General features: G+C 34.9%; 1 protein-coding gene across 3 annotated transcripts in view; it reads left to right on the forward strand.

The window, feature by feature from the left end:
• The window catches only part of LOC136827774 (synaptotagmin-15-like), a 457,185-nt gene that overhangs the window by 404,617 nt on the left and 35,534 nt on the right, over positions 1-17,034 (forward strand). For all 3 annotated transcript variants that reach the window (XM_067087135.1, XM_067085600.1, XM_067086401.1), the window contains one exon: positions 1,720-1,813. In XM_067087135.1, the coding sequence (XP_066943236.1) occupies positions 1,720-1,813 (94 nt within the window). The remainder of the gene's footprint in view (positions 1-1,719; positions 1,814-17,034) is intronic.

Raw genomic sequence — 17,034 nt, forward strand, 5'->3', positions numbered from 1 at the left:
GCTGAATGTGGCTAAAGGATGCAGAACCAAGGATTGAGTAACACCTGTTGTGTTTGCGAGGCTGTGAGGATGGGTGAAAAGGTGCAAAGGTGCTCATCAAAGGATTGTGGCAGAGAGAAGAGGAGTAACAGGAAGAATAAACGTGGTTTTTTTTTCTGGTAATTTTAAATCTGATTCTTTGAACCACATTTTCGTCTGATGTCCAGGTCATGTTAGGTTGGGGCTTTCTGGTCAGGTAGCATGTAGTCCTTCAAGTCAGGTTGATTCCTGGAAACTGATGAAAAGGCATCTTACTGTTTCACTTGTTTTCGTTTTCCCCATCCGTAATTGGTAAACCAAGTATTCCCGATCCTTAAATGAATGTCTGCAGTTCACATGAGAAACTATGAGAAATCTATATTTTACAATCGCTCCAGATTATAGATTTAAAAGTAGTATTTATCTTGTTTTTACTGAATAAATTTTCCTTGACAAACACACTAATGATGAAATCTCCAAGACTCTTCTCTGTTAATCGTTAGGCAGAAAGAGCATATCTAATCATTAAGCTTTAAAACTGAATGGAAAAGCTGAATTAGAGTGATTAAGAAACATATCAAAATTATTTCCTGAAATAATAATTCCAACGGTACACGGTATCCGAAGAGGAATGCCACAAACAAGTTTCTTTCTTGGTAGACGGATCGTTGAATATATATCTGTTTTTCAAGTTTGCGACGAGACTCACAGTATGTCAAAAGGAAAAGAATTTGCAACCCAAGATTAACTGTCTTATCACTAAAGTTCCTGTCTACTCGTCAGGATTTCCTTTGGCACATAATGAAATGCACATTCTAACGAGGACCCTTTTCTTATTTCTCTGTGAGAAGACATAATAATAGTGCTAATAACAGATGCATTAACAAAGTAAGCGCAGTCCTTTAATCACCCTTCTTAAAGACACCTTTGATGGCAAGCTTTTGAAGTCAAAATTGCTGTTTTTGACATTTGAATGCATTTTTATACTGTATATATATATATATATATATATATATATATATATATATATATATATATATATATATATATATATATAATATATATATATATTTATATATATATATATATATATATATATATATATATATATATATATATATATATATATATATATAACATACATACTAAATTGCAGCCCTTTCGCCTCAGTAGTTTTTATTTTATTTAAGGTTAAAGTTAGCCATGATCGTGCGTCTGGCACTGCTATAGGTGATAACAACACAGGGCACCACTGTGCCGTGGCTGAAAGGGTCATGGGCCGCGGCTGAGAGTTTCATGGGCCGTGGCTGAGAGTTCCATGTAGCATTATACGCTGTACGGAAAACTCGATTGCGCCGAAGAAATTTCGGCGCATTTCTTACTTGTTTCTCTTTGGCCAGGCTTCACGCTTGGCCAGTGAATTTAATTGTCTAGTGTCAGCCAAGCGGACTGACTTCGCCACCTTGGATGATCTTGTTAATGAGAAGTATATGAATTGGAAAGGATGACAGGGAAATATAAATGGAAATATAAATGAAATTTTGGGTTCCATTCATCACTAGAAATAGAAAATAAGAAAGAACAATATACAGTTAAATAGATAGCCAAGATTATTTACGATTTGTTCTTTTAGAAAAAAAAAAAATTTTCGTTACATTTATCTGTTTAATTGTTTCAACATCGTCTTTCTTTAACTTCTAGGTTATACTTGATGCCAGATGAGCGACGATACCTACAAACGAAGATTAGGAAAAAAACCTGCAATCCGAGATTCGATGAGACGTTTGGCTTCCAGGTAAGATTCTGTGTACTGTTTCAGATAGGCCTATGTGACCATACTTGTCATTCCTCCCTTATTTTAGATGCCTCTTCACTGGGCGTTACTTTGGCTTGTTACCTGTGCGTCACCTACTCCGTGTTTAGTACTATCCCTTCGTTGGACGAGTCGGTATAGTTCTCGCCTAGCACTCTGCTGGGCCCGCGTTCGAGTCCCCGCCGGCTAATGAAGAATTAGAGGAATTTATTTCTGGTGATAGAAATTCATTTCTTGGTATAATGTGGTTCTGATCCCACAATAAGCTGTATGTCCCGTTGTTAGGTAACCAATTTGGTTCTTAGCCACGTAAAATAAGTCTAATCCTTCGGGCCAGCCCTCTCTAGGAGAGCTGTTAATCAGCTCAGTGGTCTGGTTAAAGTAAGGTATACTTACTTTTTACCCTCGCGAATCAATATTATAGGTCTGCTCACAATGACCATGGCGGAGGCTGTTTGGGACGCCGTGTTTAATACTATCCCCTGGGGGATCAATATTATAGATCTGCTCACTTCACCCCCAAACCATCCAAACTCCCCTTGTAGGCAGAGCTTGTCTACCTCCTTATTTCGTCAGCTGGTGAATTTCCGTAATGAGCAAGTACCTACAGTATAAGATACGTCATCGCCTATGCAGTTACCCCAGGCGGGAGGCGACTCCACCCAATTGGGTAGACCTTTTCTCTCTTGGCCTTGATATACACTCATTTCTATATTGTTTGGTTGACAAATTATATTAATAATAAACTATATCTTCGTGCGGCCATCTACTTTACATTTACCATAAGGTGTTTAGTACTAGCACTTCGGAGTAGGTGACACGTAGATAACAAGCCAAAGTAGCACTCTTCATTGTTAAAACCAAAGACCTTCAAAATGAAGGAAAAATTAATCCTGTCTTTACATGTCTTTTATTTTTAGCTTGAACAAAGCAGCTTGATGCTTTCCATTCAAACTATCTCACTATTTTTTGGCACAAAGACTTAGTAATCATTTCTTTCAACATCGAATGCTCGCCTTTAGACCATTCGAACTGACAAACAAACAAATATTACATAAAACATCACTTTGTTAGCAAGAGCTCTAGAACACCTATTTGGAAACAAATAATTCAAAATTTCCTGATTCTATCACCTACCAAATAAATATTTTTGGAACGTATTTTCCAATAGAAAAAATATTGGTTTTATAGATTTTTCATCGGTTTTCTATATGAAACAATGCGATCACCTCAAAGTGAAAATAAATAGGACAGACAATTAATTCTAAGTCAGTCTCTAATAACACCAATAAGAAACACCCGAGACAATACTAAAGATATAACATATTTTTCATATAGTCATATTCTTCCATAATTTTTTTTTCATTGTTTTTGTGCGTGGGTATGTGTATGTGCGAGTGAATTTTAAAAAATAAAACTTGACCTATTTATTTGAATGAATAGCTAAGCTGTCTTCTAAAGGAAAAACATGACAGCAGTGTTGCTGTTAACGACTTACTGGCTAAAGTTTTTCATTTGGAAACTGAAATATGTACAGTGATAGCATCTGTTCAAGGAGTGATTTGCAATAATAAATTAGTAAATATATTTCTGGGGAAAAATTATGCTTCACAAGTAAAGCTGTTGCTTTTATCTAGCCAAGATCCAGTAAAAAACAAGACAGCAATCGAAGAGAAAGTAATAAAGCTTTGTATGAGAAGATGAGGTACAGTCAAAGAGAAGAGTAATCAGAGGCTTACCGCTTTTCATAGAGTAAATGGGTGGATGTGGTTGTGGTTGGTTGGGGGGGGGGGGGTTGTGGTTTGGTGGGGATGGGGGATGGGGGATGGGGGCTGGGATATCGCATTAGAAGACAGGCTCTCTCCTTCCAAACAATGAAAAATGCTCTGGAGAAAATGCAATTTATTGGTCATCAATTAGCTGCCTTGAAATTGACTGACCCAAAAAGGTAAGTGAAAAAAAAATATTCCACGGGGAGGAATATTATTTAACGGACCGATAAAACTTGTATGATACTTCACCAACAGGGTACAATAAAAGAATATAAAAAGAGTAACCTATATTCCAAAGACTGATTCAGTTCATTTGAATACAGGATCCTACACCATAGCTAGGAGCAGGCGGATAACCCAAGGCCCTGGTCAAAGACGAAACCTCAATTATTTTCTCATTGAACAGGAGCATTTTGTAGGAAGCAGAGCCAGATATTTAGGTAACAATTAAAAATTTGGTTCAGGGACCAAATCCTTAAACAGATCTGCTCTTAATATTAAATTTCACGAGTGAAAAAAGAGCCATTCGAGAGCGAGTGATGGAGGAAGAAGCATTCCTGAATGGCAAATCTTTGGGGAAAGCAGGAGCAGAGTAAATGGCAGAAATGGAAAAGGACACAGGTAAGAAAGAAGAAGGGAGTAAATTTGAGCAGATTGCCTTCAGGAGCAAATATATGCTAGACATAGGGAAAACAGGAGCCTTCAGGAACAAATACAGTATATGCTAGACATGGGGAAAAAAGGAGCCTTCAGGAACAAATATATGCTAGACATAGGGAAAAAAAGGAGCCTTCAGGAGCAAATATATGTTAGACATAGGGAAAAAAGGAGCCTTCAGGAACAAATATATGCTAGACATGGGGAAAAAAGGAGCCTTCAGGAACAAATATATGCTAGACATAGGGAAAAAAGGAGCCTTCAGGAACAAATACAGTATATGCTAGACATGGGGAAAAAAGGAGCCTTCAGGAACAAATATATGCTAGACATAGGGAAAAAAGGAGCCTTCAGGAGCAAATATATGCTAAACATAGGGAAAAAAGGAGCCTTCAGGAACAAATATATGCTAGACATTGGGAAAAAAGGAGCCTTCAGGAACAAATATATGCTAGACATAGGGAAAAAAGGAACCTTCAGGAACAAATACAGTATATGCTAGACATGGGGAAAAAATGAGCCTTCAGGAACAAATATATGCTAGACATAGGGAAAAAAAGGAGCCTTCAGGAGCAAATATATGTTAGACATAGGGAAAATAGGAGCCTTCAGGAACAAATATATGCTAGACATGGGGAAAAAAGGAGCCTTCAGGAACAAATATATGCTAGACATGGAAAAAAAGGAGCCTTCAGGAGCAAATATATGCTAGACATGGGGAAAAAAGGAGCCTTCAGGAACAAATGTATGCTAGAAATAGGGGAAAAAGGAGCAGGTGCCTGCGCTATCAGCAACAACGGATATTGGTGATAATGAAATAGTTCAAAATAAGTTTATAAAAATGAAAGGTAGAGTACAAAGAACACTATGCCAGGCTGTCGATTGCCTTCACGATACGAAGGGGATCAACAAAGGACTCTCTAAATAACCACAGACAATATGACCTTGTACCAATGTACCAATAAGATCCGAAAGAATGTCCCAGTTGATGAGATGATGGTGATTCGAAAGAAGTATGTTGAAAATTTTATTAAAGTAATTTAGATTTAAGTGATGATTCTAATAGTAGAGTAACAGAAAAATGTAGTAGGGTTTCTAGAAAGGTTAAGGAAAAGGAAGATTCTTCTTAAGCTACTTAAGTGGTTAAGCTATTTTCATTGCAGCTTGCTGATGACATTAAGCGTTTGTACAAGTAGGTATAACAAGAACGCAGAACAAATGAATTTGCTACTAACTTGTAAAATAGCTAGAAAATTAAGTAATATATTTGAGAAATCTCTGTATATCAGTCAATTTGCAGTAGGGAACCTAAAGTCCTTGAAACCAAGGTTCGCTTATAAAACGAAATTAACTAGAAATTTGACAATAATCCAAAAGCTGTTTGAATTCTTAACCTCTGGGAAATACATTTTTATTCATGAAAATATAAGTTTTGAAGAACCAATAAAAAAACACACACATTTTAAAGCACATCAAAAGTATGGAACGTAGAGTACGCTTATTATTTCTTTTTTTTTATGCAAGTACTTTCTCCTAATAGAATGAAATGAAGAAAAATATTAAATCTTATATTGAAAATCGAAAAATAAACTGCAATGAAAATTACATTAAACTGGGCTAAATTTCTTTTTAGAAGATATATATATATATATATATATATATATATATATATATATATATATATATATATATATATATATATATATATATATATATAAAGTGAAATTGTTCATTGATGTAAAGAGAAACAGTATTTTTTATAGTTATACCTTGATAATATAAAACTTTGAAGTTTTCTATAAAGTAATGGCATGGACCTGAAAGAAAACTCAACTATTTAGTGGGTGACTCCTGTCAAATCTTATGTGAGGGAGAGGGGCCTGTTCCGAATTTTGACCCTCGCTAGCTACCGGAAAGATTGGCATGCCATTGAAACAAGATCACAAAATAGTTTTTATAGATCTGTCGAAGATTCTTTAGAGCCATAATACTCGCTATATGCCTATCTGGACATCAAACTGTCCAAAAACATTGTTAACAAAAATTTGATTTTGTTCAAGACTTGTTTCCGGCGCGCTTCGTTAGAATTCAGAGAAAAACAAAGAAATGTATAGGCATACATTAATATAAAAGAAACCATATGTCTGAACTGATTGTGACCTGGTGTGTAATAAAAGAGATTGGTCTAGGAAACATTATTCCAATGAAATTTCATCCGCATTCAGATGTGTTAGGCCTATCTATTCATGCATGAGTCTCATCAGAGACTAAATAACCTGGATAAAAAGTATTTGAAGACATTTGCAAAGTTAAAGAACACAAATTGTGAGCAATAAAATTATATGCATAATATGCATGATAATAAAAACAGAAAATTTAAAGGAGGCTATTGAGGAGATAATGAGTTATAAAGACGTCTCGAAAAATTATAAAAAAAAACCTAGATTTTACTGAGATTAATGAAAGGTATGATTTAAAAAAAATGAGAAGTGCATTGTAACCCAATTCAAACATAATTTAATAAGCACCTTGATTAACAATTTTTTAAAATTAGTCTGTTACAATGGTTGATTTTCAGATAAATACATCTCATAAGTGATGCATACCTTTCAGCTGGGAATAAATATTCCGCAGGCGTGGCCTGTATTTCGAATAAATAAATAAATATACAAATAAATAAATATATATATATACATTTATATATATATATATATATATATATATATATATATATATATATATATATATATATATATATATGTGTGTGTGTGTGTGTGTGTGTGTGTGTGTGTGTGTGTGTGTGTTTGTGTGTATGTATATATATATATATATATATATATATATATATATATATATATATATATATATATATATATATATATATATATAATTTATATATATATATATATATATTAAATCACGAAAAGGTAAAAACGTGATGATTATAGAACAAAGTTTCAGCCACGAAGGAAAGTGAAACAATGGAGATGCTAAGTACTTTCGTATTATTACCATAAGACAAAAGAACTTAGCGTCTCAGCTGTTTCAATTTTCCTTCGTGGCTGAAACTTTGTTCATTATATACATATATATATATATATATATATATATATATATATATATATATATATATATATATATATATATATATATATATATATTTATATATATATATGAATTTTTATCACATCACCGTGACTTATATACAAACTTTAAGCTACAAATGTCTTTTAATATCCAATTCGCCCCACTTCGGGAATATCACTGAAGGGAAATTATAAGTTTTAGATAAATTGGTACCTGAGTGTCTCGAACACTTAACAGTACCCAAAAACGACTTCCAGTGGACGTCCAAAACCACTGAGCCATCAGTTATAATTCCCCTTCGGTGATATTCACGAAATAGAGCGAATTGGATATTGAACGACATTTGTAGCTTAATGTATGTATATATATATATATATATATATATATATATATATATATATATATATATATATATATATATATATATATATATATATATATATATATATATATATACCATGTGCTTTTACCCTTTCAAGGGGTGATGCCACAGAGTCAAACCCTTCGGTTCTCAGCCAGTGTCTATGAATGATTGCCAGACCTATGGCCTTTTCTGGATACCACCTGACGCTGGTACTCATTCGTGGCATATAGGGGTCGACTGGTGTGCGGTAAGCTGGTCTGAGAATCGAACAACAGAACTTACTAATGTAAGCTAAGAGTTCTAAACACTGAGAGTGAACAACCAACTGGGAAACTTTCGTAATGAGTTATGAAATACACGGCATTTTCTTATAATTACATCTTACTTAACCTACCTCTCTATACAGTAATTCATTATATCACTAACCCAATTTCACGTTCACCTGTTATATGCATCAACAGAATACAAGAAAACAGACAGCAATGACGACTGTCATTTTCGTTGTGGAAAAGCCCAAGGCCTTTGTCATCTGCAGCTGATAAAAACCCCTACGGGTACATGCGTTTAACTAGGGTCGAATTCACGACTCTGTGAAGCGTGGCTAAATGATAATTCAAACCGTAATTGACCTACATGCCTACATACCGTAAGGTTTATTGTACCGTTAATTCACGGGGTAAGTCTCTCTCTCTCTCTCTCTCTCTCTCTCTCTGCTGAAACATAATGTAAACATTAGAAGCGTGAAATGACAGCTATGGTCTCTTAATAACGTAAGAATCTTATCGGAATTATTTTTGTCTAGAGTGCATTTTTGCAATACCTTTACCATTTACCAGTTTACTTTTTCTACTCTGCGCAGTGCATTCAAGTTTACACAGCTCTCTCTCTCTCTCTCTCTCTCTCTCTCTCTCTCTCTCTCTCTCTCTCTCTCTCTCTCTCTCTCTCTCCAGTCATAGTCCAAATGTCAGCCGTAGTTGCCTTATATTAATAATCTTGTGAGACCCTTTTCGAAGTAATTTTTGTCTCAAGTCCATTATCCTGTAACTCATTAACCAATGAGCTATTCCTTTTTCCTCTTTTTTCACTGTTCACATTAATTAATTCAGCAGAAATGATTCAGGCTTCGAATCTCTCTCTCTCTCTCTCTCTCTCTCTCTCTCTCTCTCTCTCTCTCTCTCTCTCTCTCTCTCTCTCTCTCTCTTTCTCTGTGTGTGTGTGTGTGTGTGTGTGGATCCTTTTACCTTTGACATTTGACCGTTCAGTGTAAATTACAAATCGATTGCACTGGGAATGAACCATTTAGCACCTTGTTAAAGGGATCAATTTCAATCTATTTTGAATTGGCCTGCATGTTAGTTTCTCTCGATGTCACAAGTTAGAATCACTGCTTCTATTCTAAAACACCATCACTGACGGCACAAGTTGTCCTTGCAGTGTATGAAATGTATACCGAGGTCACTTAATAAAGTTATTACATACAGTTAGATAACATATGAGTAACAATAACACAAAATATTATTTCTACTTTTCAGTAGCACACCTTAAGTAAACTCTGCTCTTCGTCCGTTGCTGTAATAGAAATTCAGAGATTTCTATAAAACTGTCAGGGTCTTGAGGCCTGAGGAAATCAATAATCCATCGACAATACCTAAGGAAAAAGACGAAATACAAACAGGCTCTTCTGAATTGCTTCTCCTGTGACTTTATTTCAAAAATTACTGTAAGCCTTACCTCCAGGGATGAGAGCGGTGAATAGCATGAATTCAACGGACAATGGACAGATAATTATGTAGTCTCTCTCTCTCTCTCTCTCTCTCTCTCTCTCTCTCTCTCTCTCTCTCTCTCTCTCTCTCTCTCTCTCTCTCCAGCTAGATATGAACTGCCATAGCTGTTTATGAATAGGAAACGGACGTCATTTCTCCTGTTATTGATTTTTTTCTTCTTTTTTTTTTCTTTGCAAGAGAAAAATTAGTTTTTCTTCGAGCGAGAATAAAAGAGGAAAAGTTTCATAAAATATCACATCGTAATAAACAAAGAAATCTAATAGAAATTCATAGTAAGAGACATTTAAAATATAGAATATCTTTAAAAGAACCAGTGACATGTTTGGATCAATATATTTGTTAATTTATTGATTGATTTTTTTTTTAATAAGTAAGTGGGATCTTTTCTTTCTGTATTTCCCTTTATCTCCTCTTACTGCTTCCTAATGAATACCATATTCTTTGGAAGCTTGAATTTCAAGTCAGTGGCCCTTGTGATTTGTTCCATATGAATGGGTTTCATCTTCTGAAAGATAATAATAATAATAATAATAATAATAATAATAATAATAATAATAATAATAATAATAATAATAATAATAATAAAAATTATAATAATAATAATAATAATATGAAGGGAATAGACCCTCTTTTAAACAGGTCTTATTAAAAATGATGGCTGTATTATGCAAATTTATCTTATATAGTGTCTTTTCTATCCTCCTTATGATTCGCTTTTCAGGCTCAGCGATGTTAGTCAGTAACTGGCCGATATTCATGTTGGAAAAGGACAGTGTGCGGCATACTGGAAGTCTTTTATTACAATATTCAATCAGAAATCGTTCGTGTGGGTTCAATAGAACTTGAACCCAGACGAACGATTTCTGATTGAATATTGTAATAAAAGACTTCCAATATGCCGCACACTGTCCTTTTCCAACATGAATATCGGCCAGTTACTGACTAACATCGCTGAGCCTGAAAAGCGAATCATAAGGAGGATAGAAAAGACACTATATAAGATAAATTCGCATAATACAGCCATCATTTTTAATAATAATAATAATAATAATAATAATAATAATAATAATAATAATAATAATAATAATCAACCAAACAAAAACTTATTTCAGTTTTCTTCTGAAGATGGAGAGAGAAACGCACAACATTTCTGTGCATAACTTGTTTACTTGTAAATATTTACATATTACTTGAATCTCGAGTACTTTCAGGTCCTACCTGTCCTTTTTCAAGAGATGTGAAGGTGGTCAGGCTGGTTCAAGGCCCAGCAATCTTCTGGAACTTCTTCTCCCTGTGCTGTCATTTACAAGTAAACAAGTTATACACAGGAATCTTGTGGGTTTCTCTTTCCAATATATAATAATAATAATGGTATAAACTTCCTACCATGCAGTACAGCTAGTTCAGTTGATTACTTTATTAAAATTCAAAGTTTTGTCACATCCTCTGCGTGTGAAACTGTGGTCTGAATTTTCGCTATTATAATGTTAAACAGTCATGAATGATAAATGTGTGAAAAGATTAGATCCATTTATACATTATTATACCACTAAGTATTTCTACTCTTCTATTTCTTCAGCCTACATTTGGTTCTTGGAAGACATATATACCAATTTACATTCACTACCAATTTCGGAAATATTCATTTAATAGCAAGGAAGAAAATCTGACATGTACATAAACAAGTAAAAAATGCGCCGTAGTTTCTTCGGCGCAATTGAGTTTTCTGTACAGCGTATAATCAACCCCACCGAAAATAGATCTATCTTTCGGCGGTCTCGGTATAATGCTGTATGACCTGAGGCCCATGAAACTTTAATCACGGCCTGGTGGTGGCCTGTCCTATATCGTTGCCAGAAGGACGATTATGGCTAACTTTAACCTTAAATGAAATAACAACTACTGAGGCTAGAGGGCTGCAATTTGGTATGTTTGATGATTGGAGGGTGGATGATCAACATTCAAATTTCCAGCCCTCTAGCCTCAGTAGTCTTTAAGATCTGAGGCGGACAGAAAAAGTGAGGACAGAAAAAAGTGCTGACAGAAAAGTGCTGACGGACATACAAAGCCGGCACAATAGTTTTCTTTTCATTGAAAAGGAATCATGACATTCCTTTCCATTTTTACTTAAGCAGTTTGCAGTATTAATACTCATCAATATCAATGCTTTTTGTGAAGAACTATAGTGTTCAATGAGCATAAAAGCCACAGCATGATTTTAACATTGTTTCCATACATAAGACTATACCACCTATCCAGTACTGTCCTCAGCACGAATAAACAAATGATTGAAGATGTAAATCGACAGTTATGTATATGTACATATATTTAAAGATAAATCTGTATATGGGCATATACAGTACATAACTGTGGATTTGTTCCTCCATTTCAAGACTCATGCTACTGTGAGTATTTTTTCATTCAACAAATGCTTATAGCTGTTAAGCTGTCTGCCACTCGGAATGGAAAAAGTGATATCCCTCAATGAATTTGATTTTACCACTTCAGATCCAAATAGAGTCATGTCTCAATATATCTGAGGATAGACGTTTATCCCTCATCTCTCCCTGATTCATACAAGGAGCGATTCCTCAGTTCCTTCATTCTCAAATCTTCAGCCTTAAACAGGGGGGGTTAGGTCAACACAAAGTTTGTGCCTCCTCAGCTACTAAAAGTTAGTTTTCTTAAATAATACCAACTGCTAAAATGCTTTTAATTTTGGCTTTCAGCGAAGCAATGAAACAGTAACATTCCCTGAAAAATTGACAAAACATCAGTTTCAGAAAAGAGAACTGCTTTCATTTGCTCGCTTCATATTTTTAAAATACGTCTTTCTCTCATCTGAAAAGGTAGCGTGGTGCGTGGCACTTTAACCTTGTTGAAATATTACTGTCTGTTTATATCTCATACTTATTTTAAGGCTCGTTGAAAAAAATAAAAATGAATTTGACAGGGAAGGAAATCTTTCAAATAACTGATACCAAAGGTGTTCAGTGCAGGTATTAATCAATTCATTTCACTTCCATTAAATTTTGAAAGATCTTTACTTTACGTGGTTTTTATGTGTTCTGTCGCAATGCAATTCTGTTTTTCTCTACCAGCTTCATACATATGCTACGGGATTTCCTCTGTTCAGTTATCGTCTAAACTTATTTCTCAGTAATATGCTCACCACGCTCATACTCCAGCGCCAATATGCAGTAAATGTGTCACGCTGTCGAACTTCTCAGTTCCAGAGGTCTTTTATTCCCCACACCTTTGGACTGTGGAACAGTCTCCCTGAGGATGCTGTGCAATTAGAACTTCAATTTTACTAATTCATTTATATTTTTATTTATCTATTTATTAATTCAATAATTTATTTGTTTTTAAATTTCGTAATAACTAATCTTTTCTTTCTGTATCTCCACTATCTTCTGCAACTTCTTTCAGAAGAACACTGTATTCTTAGGAAGCTTGAATTTCAAGTCAATGGTCCCTGCGGGCTTGTTCCATATGTATAGGGGTTTATGTTCTGAATGGTTATAATAATGATAATGATAATGCTCCAAATATCTTTTCATTTCTTCAGGCAGCAAAAATTCGCATTTCCTTCCTTCACGTTCAGTAAAGCAATGGGATCTGGCATTCGTTCACCCTTGAATAGCATTTCAGCTGAGTACAGTACGAACCTTAATATGATTGATCGCGTGCTTCATTCAATTACAGAACTGCGAATGTGATTTTACCCTCCGGCCAAGAGTGAACTATTTCATCCTCCGAGTGCCAGGGGCCTTTAGATTTCACTGATTTCTATAGACATTTCGTAGATATGGATCATTATTTCCTAAAAAAAAGTGTATTTTTTCTTTTTTCAGCCAAATAAGTTTAGACGATATCCAAGCTTCTCAAGTTAAGAACAGAGGAAAGTCCGTAGCATATCTATCAAGCTGGTAGAGAAAAACATTGGAATTGCGACAGAATATATAAAAACCACAAAAAGTAAAGATCTTTCAAAATGTAAAGGAATAGGAATGAACTGATTAATACCTGCAATGAACACCTCGGTATCAATTATATGAAAGATTTTCTTGCCTGTCAAATTCATTTTTATTTTGAAGGACAGAAGTGGGACGATGATTCGTCATTTTATTTTCCCCTCTTAAGGTTTTATGCATCAAAAAATCCCAGATTAAGAAACTCAATTTTTAATACATATACTTATATACCTACATTAGGTTAAAAGTAAATTTATTTATATGGATAAATGTTGAAACTATCAACCTAAAGGAAAAACCATTTTTCCCAGAACTTCAGTGTTGGGATTTTATGAGTCTTACAGTGAAGAAAAGGCATCGTTTTATTTCCTGTCCTCCTTCAGAAAGTGAAGAAGGTTTTCCGTTGACCTCAAAGGAAAAATGTTAATCCGTACTTCAGAGGGCTTTCCCTCTCAAAGGGGAAATGAAACTTCTCGTCAGTAAACGACTATATATGGATTTTGTCTCACCACTTTCCGGTTACTGCATATTTCGAAGAGGAATAACTGGATTGTATTTAGTTTCACTCTGGTCTGGAATTTTCACGTAGTTCAAGAATTCCCAAGTATATCACTGGGAAATATGGGATCTTTGTGGCATAATATTTACAATGCAAAGATGTCTTATGAATATGTGAGAGACTATCACAAACAAACACACACATTATATATATATATATATATATATATATATATATATATATATATATATATATAATGTGTGTGTGTGTTTGTTTGGGATATGTCTGCGTCCTTTCAGTATCAAAAAAAGATACATTCATAAATATTCAGACGGACAGGCAGACTGACAGCTTCATGTGTATATAAAATTATCTGTTATTTTATTTCGTACTGGTATATTAAAATGATCGTCATGCAATTTCCTCCATAACAAAGTTTAGACTGATAAAGGATCCATACTTTGGGTGCCATGTTTATTTAACTCAGCAGTAGTTAGTAGAACTACCACTGCGCACACCGCTCCATTAAACTCGGCTTTGCGCACATCGTCACAATTCCTGGTAATTAAGGTCTTTCTTTTCCAGTACATCCGCGGCTCCATCTATCTAGCATTAGGTGGGTGTTCCTTTCCTTCTCATTTTACTCGTTATTTATTCCTATTGGAATTGCTTTTCAGAGCTTGTCTATCTCCAGCTGTCTTTCTGGACTTCGCTGTGAATTTCTACTATTGTTTATTGAGCTGGCCATATGCCAGCACCGGCACTTGCTCCTGGAATCACTGTTACGTGCCATACGCCCCTTAGTCCAACAAGTACTGTGAGAAGCCAGTATCCACTAACTGAATGTCGACTGATTTTCAATCCCCAATATCATTCACTTTCAGAGCTTAGAATTCTCTGCTTTCCTCTGCGTTTCAAAAATCATTTGATTCGTCATTTTACGCAGTTGATCCTTACTCTAGAAAAGAATAAGTGCTAATTTTTTCCCTTTGTTGGCTAACAGAAATTTGTTGAGTAATATGTCAGTTTTCGCAAAATCTATAGATTAAGCTTCGCTCTATTTCAGGTCATCTTTATTTGACATCCATTTCCTACACGCTACAAAATAAACCACCTAAAATACAGGGTCGAAAAATGAAATGATCTTCTCCGACAACTTTCAGGATTGAGGACCGCCATAAAAAAAAAAAAAAAAAAAAAATTGAAGGTAAAAGGAAAGTTGGAGAAAAACAGGCGGCTTTTCTTTCGTGATAAAAGGTTTCAGTGAAGTTTGAAAAGAATTTACCCAAATTCAGGGATATCAAAACGCGCGATGAAGTCAACATTTTATATCTTTCTAGAATCTTTCTCTAGACCTACACAAATAGGATTTAAAGGTTTTATTTTTTCCAGGTTACCCTCTTTTAGTAATCTCTTTGTTCTACTTTCCTAAAAGATATGTTTAGAGTCAGGATTTATCAAGTGCTCGTAGAATAAAGGAGGAAATATTTTATTCTTCATACTGATCACCTGCACATAGTTATTACTCAAGTTTATCGGCACAAAGTTTAATCTGGGGGATGGTACATGCAGCCCCTGGAGCTGAAAATCAAATGGTTTCGATACAAAACAGTTTTTTCCTCTCAAACAAACCCCTTTTATTCCAAAAGGGATTTTGTTTTGTTTCAGAGCGAAGTATACCATTCATCCCCTCTAATTTCTCATCCAGACCGTGAAGTTTCGAACTACAAAATCAAATTCAAGGAAGTCAGGCGTTTGTTTTGATGCCAAAAGTTTCTCTCTCTCTCTCTCTCTCTCTCTCTCTCTCTCTCTCTCTCTCTCTCTCTCTCTGCTTTGAATTCTTTCATTTTTCTCCGGATCCTCTTTTCTGCCTCAAGAATATCTTCATGTAATTTTTATATTTAATATTTCTCATCTGTTCCATTGCATTTGTAATATCCTTGAGGCCATCACTTTCCAACGTTAGCGCTGTGGAGGTCATTAATCCTAGGATTACACAGCTCTGATTTTTCTACGCCCTCCTGTTTTCCCTTTTTTTTTTTTAATCTTCCTTCTTTGGAAAGATGGGTATCACCCTCTTTGGGTTTCCCACGCTTTCTTTCCTTAACATCAAGAAAGGAGCATATTTTCCAATTAAGGTACCTTTTTTTGACATCATTTTTGGTGTGTTAGCATACCACACCAAACACCACTGACGTTTAGCCTCGTCTGTAAAATTTGAAAGATCAAAATTTATTTTTTTGAAATTAAGTTATTCAGCATTCGATAGTTCTTCATTTTCCTGGTGACTGACTCAAGCGCTTTTCTCTAACATAATGCTTGATTTACAATGGATTCTAACTATCGAAAGTAAATTCATTCTTACTCACTAACTTTCCTTGAAGTAAATCTAAATAACAAATTAGTATTTATTATTTACCAATATATTTCTCCGTGAACTACGCAACTGAAAAAGTTAAGTTTACCTTAGTTTAACCAGACCTCTGAGGTTATTAAGAGCTCTCCTAAGGCTGGCCCAAAGGATTAGACTTATTTTACGTGGCTAAGAAACAACTGGTTACCTAGCAACGGGACCTACAGCTTATTGTAGAATCCGAACCACATTATACCGAGAAATTAATTTCCATCACCAGAAATAAATTCCCCTAATTCTTCATTGGCCGGTCGGAGACTCGAACTCGGGCCTAGCAGAGTGCTAGCCGAGAACTCTACTGACTCGTCCAACGAGGAACTTACAACTTACGCATCTGAAAATTACTAATTATTTAAAACAAACACCCTTCTGCTAAATTTCATTAGCATTCAGGGAGAAGGACGCAATGACTTCGCTTTTACAAATGCTAAATAATTTCCCATGAAATCACAATTATAAGTTGGATTAGGAATTCTAACTAAAACCTCGGTAGTATTTATATATAAAAAGTTTGGCCTTTTAGTTTTCTGTAAAAGAAAACTATTGAGATAGCTATTTGCCTGTCCGTCCGCCCTCAAATCTTAAAAGATACTGAGGCTAGAGGGCTGCAAATTGGTATATTGATCATCCACCCTCCAATCATCAAACAT

The sequence above is a fragment of the Macrobrachium rosenbergii genome, chromosome 1 (assembly GCF_040412425.1).
Source record: "Macrobrachium rosenbergii isolate ZJJX-2024 chromosome 1, ASM4041242v1, whole genome shotgun sequence".
Classification (NCBI taxonomy): domain Eukaryota; kingdom Metazoa; phylum Arthropoda; class Malacostraca; order Decapoda; family Palaemonidae; genus Macrobrachium; species Macrobrachium rosenbergii.